We start from the raw sequence: 8,018 nt of genomic DNA, 5'->3' as shown, positions 1-8,018 counted from the left end.
GCAGCAGCTGCAACAGAACGGCCACAAAGTCTAGATTTCACATGAGCCCTTTAATATCCTGGGCAGGCCCCAATGAAGTCCAAAAATAATTACCGTCCATTTTGGATTCTAAAATGCCTGCATCCATCAGACGCACTTACATGGACATGAAGGAGCAACCTATGTTTCTATGACTTCTGTGACAGGGAGTAAGCTTGTAGTAGTTGAAACCAGAGAGTAGGTAAAATCAAGAACTTCAGTTATGAACATCAACATCTTTATTTATGAACAGTATGTAACATCAAGAATTTCAGTTATGAACACCAACATCTTCATTCACGAACCTGCTTGTCCTCAGAGGACTGGGGGGCAGCCTCTGGGCTCATAGCGAGGTGGGGTTTCATTGTTGGATAACTGACAGGGAACCCCATCTCTGTTGTCTTCAGCAAAACCTTCAAATTCTGTCTCTGAATCAGTGGATTCAAATCTCACCCGAAGGCTATGTAGTACACCGCTCTGGGCTCCTTGGAGGAAGAGCGGGATATAAATGTAAAAATCATCATCATCATCATCATCATCATCATCATCATCATCATCATCATCATCATCATCTTCAGAGTCTCCCATCCCATTCATTAGGCAGCATTTCTTGAACCCCTGCCATATAATGGCAGCATCTATTGCCTCCCACGCCTCTCTTGATGCGATGATAACATCTTGATGGATGATAACAAAAAGGACTAGCTTCTTCCGACAGCCTGATGGGGTAAGTGTTCTTAGCCCAGCGTACACCCACTCCACCCATTTCTTCCGCAATAGCTGCTTGAACAGCCGATTGCAGCTCACATCCATGACCTGCAACTGGCTCGTCATCCCTGCTGCGATGATTATAAGGTCAGTCTCTGCTTTTCGGAGAGGACTGATTTTATGGATGGTGTTCTGTGGCACCTGAATGCATCCAGTACCAGCATTTGGCATCTCCTGGGTGGTGGTAGTTTCCAATTAGATAGATCTAAGCCACTCCTCGGTCAAACGTTGATTCATCCACTCCCATGCATACTATCGTGTGAACGTACTATCACCCCATGGGGCCACCTCACATGCTTTGGCAGCATCTTCCTTTTAAACACAATGTATGGAGGCAACTTCTCACCATTGGCAAGAGACCCCAGCATCACCGTGAACCGGTTCTTCTTGTTCCCAGTCATTCTCTGCATGACAGTTTTTTCCCCTTTCCTCAAAATCGTTTGCCTGTGAGAAAGATTGAAGCTCGGTGGTGTCTGGTCAGCATTTGCAGTTTGGTAGAATACCCATGTCGTTTATGGAGCTGCAATACAAACTGTTGATCCTGGCACAGCTGGTGCTCAAGCTCCTGTGGCAGACTTAGAGCAACTGATGTGCGCCCCCAGTTGGACAGCTTATGCTGCCTCATAAAGTGGTGGCACCACTTTGCAGAGGCCTTGAAGGTGCTGAGAGGTTCCAACCTTAGAGAAAGCAGATTTTTTCCCCAAGCAGATTTCCCCAGTGCTGACAGCACACCCTTGGAATCGCCTATCCAGAACATACTGGAGCTTTCTGGTTCTGGGTGCTGAGCCCTGCCAAAGCAGACTTTGAGATTGATGGTAGGCCTTCTGTTTTCTCCAGCAATGCACATTTGCCTCATTCACTCCAAATTCTTGGCCTGCTGCACAGTTGTTGCTGCATTCCACTACATCCACAACTTTTAGTTTGTAGGCAGTAGCATAGCTTACTCCTCTTGCTACCATGGAGCAACCTGCAAGGTGGGGTGGGGGAGGAGAGAGAGACAGCCATGAAAAGGTTGTCTGGGGTGGTTGTCTGGGATAAGACAGAGTCTGTAGGCCTGGTCTATGAGCCCCTGGTCCCCAAGTGCAGCTGCCTGAAATCTGGGGTGCCACACACCCCTTGAGCCATGGAGAGCAGCGTGGTGATGCTAGCCATGAAAAGGTGGTTGTCTGGGGTGGGGCAGAGTTCATAGGCCTGGTCTACCAGCCCCCACCCAGCACGGCTGCCTGAAAGCTGGGGTACAGCCTGTCTTGTCCACCTATTGGCACCAATGGGTAGACCTGCCCTCCAATAGTGGCAGATGCAACAAAGTCCAGAATAGAAGCCTGATCTACCTATTGACCACAATGGGTTGACCAGGCCTCCAATCCTGGCAGAAATTAGAGAAGTCAGGAGCAGAGACCTGGTCTACCAATAAACCACAATAGATTAGCCAAGTCTCCACAGCTAGATCCTGGAGCTCCTGATGGGGACAAATTTGACAGATGTACCCAGGTGTGGGTTCCAGAGCCATGACAGCTATTTTGGATTTGTCCTGGTTCCAAACGGAACCTTGGGATTGCCGTATCAAAATCAGGGCTCCTTGTGGAGATTTCTTGTGACATGGTTTTCAGGACTCTTGGAAAACCATCAGAACACTCCCAACCTTTGCAGTGTTCTGTGCCCAGCCAAGAGAGCCCATGCCTGGGTCTGAAAAGTGTTTTGATACCTGATCTCTCTGTGCAGTGGTGAGTAGCCCCATTTCCCATGGTGGCTGGGTTGAAGAAGGTGTGGGGTGGATTTGGTGTTGGGTGGTGCTCCAGGTCCTGGGAACTTTGAATTGACCCCAGTGCCTGGTGTGTTGCCATCACAGTTGGAAGAGGGGTGGAAACAGACTGGTCTTCCCTTTGGGACTTGGAATGACCCCATGCCTGGCAGTGGTAGTGTGTGCCCTACTGTGTTGACCCATCAGGTGGAGACATCTGCTGACAGGGCTCCTGTGGCCCTCAGAGAGCTCTCTTCTCTGAGCAGTGGTAAGTGGCCCTCTGTCTCCCCTGGAGGCTGGGAGAAGAATGGGACGTATGGTGGGCACCCTGGGATTGGGACCACCAGCTGCTCTGCAGGCCCAAAAGGCAAAACTCAGGCCTATGTCTAAAATTGCTGGTCTGTAGGAAACTAGGATGTGAGCTTTGGATTTTGCTAAACTATAGTAGCCTGAGGAGAAGGGAAATTTACCCCGTCCTGCCTTGGAGTTGTTTTGAATTGTGCTATGCTGATGCCAATCATAGAACTAGCTTGAAACTTGCTATGTTAAGTATAATTAGAAGGTCTTAGAAAACCACATTTTAGATATCAGAACATACATGGATTTGGAAGACATACTTTCGCACAGTAATTGCTGAATTGCTTTTATAAGATATCTCTTGATAACATTTCTTATATGCTGATTCCTAATAACAATTCTTTGCATGCCACCTCTAAATAACATTTCTTGGAATTGAATGCACCAACAAAACTTGGGGAACTGACCACAGACTGGTCCAGCTAGGCATAAACAGGATTGTTGCCATCTAACTTCAGTAAACATGTTAGACGGACCCCACTAGCGTGAAGGGTGGGAGACCCAAAAATGTTTACTTTAGAATGGCGGCACTTAAGAGTTGATGTGACTGTCTTTGATGGGAGCTATGACAAACAGGAGGCTGAGGAGAGTTTATAAAAGGGACATACACATCCCGCCCACGGGCAAATGGAAATGGCAGGGGAACAAGCAGGGAAGGGAAGTAACTCAGAACCTCAGGGAGGCACATCTTCTGGCCCCTGGACTAAGATGTGAGCCTTAGCCTGTAAAGGCAAATCTGTGCCTCACAGACTGCCATGGCATTTGGCTTCCTAGGCTGCGTGGACAGTTTCCAGCCCTTCTGGCATTTTTCCTCAAGGCCTCCTGACCAAGATACACACAGCTTGGACCGGTAAATATTATATCTATAGATTGCCTTCAGCCTAGATTTTTCCAGTACTAATGTACCTTTCTGATCCTGTCTCCTCCCTTTCCACCTGTGGAATCATTCTTCCCCCTCTGTTCCCATCCCTCCTCCCCTCTCTCTCTCTCTCTCTGCTCTTGGCACACAATCATCACGTCAGTGATGAGCTATTGGCTTCCACCTCCCCTCTCGAGCCTGGCTGTTCGGCTCATGGATTGTGCGTGGCTTTCTCCCTCTGTCTGTGCTGTGGATGAAATGTTTTGCATTTTTGTGGTGAGAGCAGGGAGATAAGACCCTGTTGCTATGAGACAGAGCTTGCTAGCAGACTCTGAGTGAGATAGGAAACTGTTTTCATTCCTAGTCAGTGAGAGAAAATATGCTGTCAGCTGTTAGCTCATTTCCAGTAAGAGAGGGGAATGCTTTTAATGCTGTTCTGTTGGGTGAAAGAAAAGATTTTAATTGCTGTTGGACCTATACATTATAATGAGACATTTGATTGATTTTGCTTGTTTGCTAAATTGCTTCGATGTAATCATTTAGCCTTCAATAGAGCTTTTAAATTGTAGTTTTGTGTTTGGGAATGCCTTCATTCCCCCCCCCCTTTCCCCCCGAATGCACATGGTCTCACAGGAAAAGAATCTGAGGCAGTCTGATTGGCTGCAGCGTGTCTGTGACAGCCAGGCTGTTGACAACAGTGGCGTGAGGCTGGTGTTGGGTGGTCCTGTGCTCCAGGCCCTGGGAACTTTGAGCAGCCCCAGGTGCTACCCCACACAGTCAGGACAAGGGTGGGGACAGACTGGTCTTCCCTTTGGGAACTCTCAGTGGTGGCAGGTGTGCTCTGCCCTATCCATCTGATTGGGACCAGGCCTTTACTGTTGTGATGAGGAGGGCCCTCCACAGGCTGGCCTCGGTGCTTGTGCTTCAGGCAGAGCAAGTCCCTCTCCTTCCTTACACAGCAACCTGATATGGCAGTGGCTTCCCAGGAAGCCTCTCACCGTCTGGGGAGGGCTTCCCACACCCTGGTGTCTGGGGCTGATATGACCTGTCAGCACCAGGGGTGCTCTTGCCTAACAGTGAGAATAGTGTGGGGAGGGGCCCAAGTGGGGCTGCACTTTTGTTCTGTCCTGCAGTTGTGGTTATGGCCTTCTCCAGTTCCTGAGATTCAGTCCCTCCTGCCCTGCCTGGGTTCAGAGGCTCCTTTGTTGACTGACCTGCTGTGCAGTAGCCTCCTGCATCCTCCACCAGAAGATGGGCTGCTGCTGCTGCTGCTGCTGCTGCTGCTGGGTGCCCCTTCTGTGGGTCCCTGCCTGAGTTCTACTCAGCTATGCAGCTACATGGTTGGGCCTGCCAGTAGCAAAAGCTTGTCTCAAAGATTAAGCCCGACCTGGGGAGGTAGTGATGAAAAATAACATACAGGACTTTTTTGAGGCCCTGTAATTGGAATGAGTACACTTTAAATCCTTCAATAAGGATCCATTGGAGGGCACGTCTGGTGCCAGCAGCCATTGTAATTCCAGCTCCAAAAGTGTATATTAAAATTGCTGCAGTTTTAAAAGCTTTTGGTTGGATCTTGGGCTTGAGCTAGCAGTCTGCCACGAGGTGAGGTACCACCCGACCTAGCTCCTGCCTCTCAGTGCAAAGCCTGAAACTTAAAGGAATTGATGGAAAAGCATCACCGTGAGTGGAGTCTACAGATTAATTTTACTCAACATGGGAAACCTCATATGACCCCTACATGGAAAGGATTGATGGCTCTTTCTTGATTCTGTAGGTGGTGGTGTATGGCCGTTGTCAATGGGTGGAGTGATTTGTGTAGTTAATTCTCATAATGAATGAGACTCTGGCATGCTAACTAGTTATGTGACTCCTGAGTGGTTGGTGTCCAACATCTTAGAGGGACAAGTGGCATTCAGCCACCCGAGATTGAGCAATAACAGGTCTGTGATGCCCTAAGAGGTCTGGGGCTGCATGTATGCTACAATGACTGCCTCAGTGTGTGTCTACCCTATGCTAACAGGTGTGGGTAACCCACTGTACCCCATTTGTGATGGGGACTGCAATTATTCTCCATGAACAAAGAATTCCCAGTAAGTGCAGGTCATAAGCTTGCATTGATGAAGTCCCTGCCCTTTGTGAATACCACCCGTCAAAACTACCCATTGATGGTTTAGTGTGTTCCTTGAATCGGAACTTCTGCCTGGCTGGAAGACCTCCTCCCTGTTCAACTCCACACTGGAGGCCAGGTGTATCCATGGCCAGCTAGGTAGACCTGGCTTCCGCCTGGCTGCTACATCTGGCCTCCCTGTTCAACCCAGCTGGCCATGGGTAGACCAGGCCTCTGCCTGGCTGCTACAACTGGCCTCCCTCCTGAAGTCCACACCAGGGGCCAGGTCTACCTGTGGTCAGATGGTTGTGGGTAGACCTGGTCTCCACTTGGCCAGTAGACATGGCCTCCTTGCTCTTTTCTGGCTGTGAGGGGGAGACTGTGATCCCTTTTCCTGGCACCGCACCACCCCCTCCCCAACTGCTTTCCCGGGCTGATTTCTCCACTTTCCCCCCTCCCCTTGGGAAAGGAAACCAGCGGAATGTTGATGGGGCATCCAGACTCTCTGCCCCCAGCAGCCAGGCCCATTTTCTGGGCAGAAGCTCCATGGTCCTCCCCCTTTGCCAAGCCAGCCTGCGCATCAGTTCTAAACCTCTTTTCCAGGCTTGATGTTTGGGGAGGAGGAGGAGGACTAAACCTTTGTTTCTGCCCTTCAGCCAAGCTCCATGCTCCACCCCCACCCCCACCCCCGCCCCAGGGCTATCATGAACCCCAAGGCTGGCCCCTTGCTACCTTGCTCGGACTCAGTGGCAGAAGCAGTTAGACCCCCCACATGCCAGGGTAAGACACAGAGGACAAGGAGAAGGAGGGGTTCTAGAGTCCTCCACCTCCAGCACCCGTGTCCCCCAAGACCTGCGGACCCTCTCAACACTCCCCTATCCTTGTTCTCAGCCTCAGAGGATGAAGCAGAGGCACCAGAACCCCCATCAGGGGCTACCCAGTCCCACTCAGTGGCACCCCCATTTCCAGGCACCCTTCCCACTGCACCCCAGCTTCAGGCATCTTTACTGGGCTTAATTTTGTGGGGAAACAAAGGGAGGTTTCCCACCTGGGCATTTAGGAACCTACAGGTGAAACTCGGAAAATTAGAATATCATGCAAAAGTCCATTAATTTCAGTAATGCAAATTAAAAGGTGAAACTGATATATGAGAGAGACGCATTACATGCAAAGCGAGATAAGTCAAGCCTTAATTTGTTATAATTGTGATGATCATGGCGTACAGCTCATGAAAACCCCAAATCCACAATCCCAGAAAATTAGACTATTACATGGAACCAAGAAGACAAGGATTGTAGAATAGAACAATATCGGACCTCTGAAAAGTATACAGTGTACTGTGCTTGATTGGCCAGCAAACTCGCCTGACCTGACCCCATAGAGAATCTATGGGGCATTGCCAAGAGAAGGAAGAGAGACATGAGACCAAACAATGCAGAAGAGCTGAAAGCCGCTAATGAAGCATCCTGGTCTTCCATAACACCTCATCAGTGCCACAGGCTGATAGCATCCATGCCACGCCACATTGAGGCAGTAATTGCTGCAAAAGGGGCCCAAACCAAGTACTGAATACATATGCATGCTTATACTTTTCAGAGGTCCGATATTGTTCTATTCTACAATCCTTGTCTTCTTGGTTCCATGTAATATTCTAATTTTCTGAGATTGTGGATTTGGGGTTTTCATGAGCTGTACGCCATGATCATCACAATTATAACAAATTAAGGCTGGACTTATCTCGCTTTGCATGTAATGCGTCTGTCTCATATATCAGTTTCACCTTTTAATTTGCATTACTGAAATTAATGGACTTTTGCACGATATTCTAATTTTCCGAGTTTCACCTGTAACTCCCCATCTCCCTCATTTTACCCTGGCGGGGGGAATGCATCCAATAAACCGAAAAAGACGGTATTGCTTACAAACTCTCTTAAGGTGCAAGACATCAACATCTCTTCTGCCAGTCACAGTCACTAGCCACCAACAACTCACAATACCTTTACAGCTGCTGCCATTGACCAACAGCCCAACAACTGCATTTTGTTTTATGTATTTTACATTTTTCTATAACCTTCAGCAGTGTTTCTAGGGTGGCTTACAAAAACCAACAAAACATAATAGTAATAACAATCTAGCTGAAGACAGCTGGGCTCAGCAAGGAAAGGTTG

General features: G+C 48.8%; 1 protein-coding gene across 1 annotated transcript; it reads right to left on the bottom strand.

Moving 5' to 3' along the window:
• Positions 1 to 285: 285 nt before the first annotated feature.
• On the bottom strand, positions 286 to 6,259 carry LOC128352003 (uncharacterized). The gene is made up of 2 exons (XM_053312136.1): positions 6,143 to 6,259; positions 286 to 1,753 (listed from the first exon to the last, which is right to left on the bottom strand). Exon 2 carries the CDS (start codon positions 955 to 957, stop codon positions 334 to 336), a length of 624 nt encoding a protein of 207 aa, XP_053168111.1. The 5' UTR covers positions 958 to 1,753; positions 6,143 to 6,259; the 3' UTR covers positions 286 to 333.
• Positions 6,260 to 8,018: the final 1,759 nt, after the last annotated feature.

This window comes from Hemicordylus capensis, chromosome 3 (assembly GCF_027244095.1).
Source record: "Hemicordylus capensis ecotype Gifberg chromosome 3, rHemCap1.1.pri, whole genome shotgun sequence".
Classification (NCBI taxonomy): domain Eukaryota; kingdom Metazoa; phylum Chordata; class Lepidosauria; order Squamata; family Cordylidae; genus Hemicordylus; species Hemicordylus capensis.
Note: the sequence above shows the minus strand (reverse complement) of the source record. Positions and strands in the feature narration are given on the sequence as shown.

Excerpts from the sequence above, each read along its gene's own strand:
- LOC128352003 (XM_053312136.1), bottom strand. The coding sequence starts at position 957 with ATGCCAAATGCTGGTACTGGATGCATTCAGGTGCCACAGAACACCATC.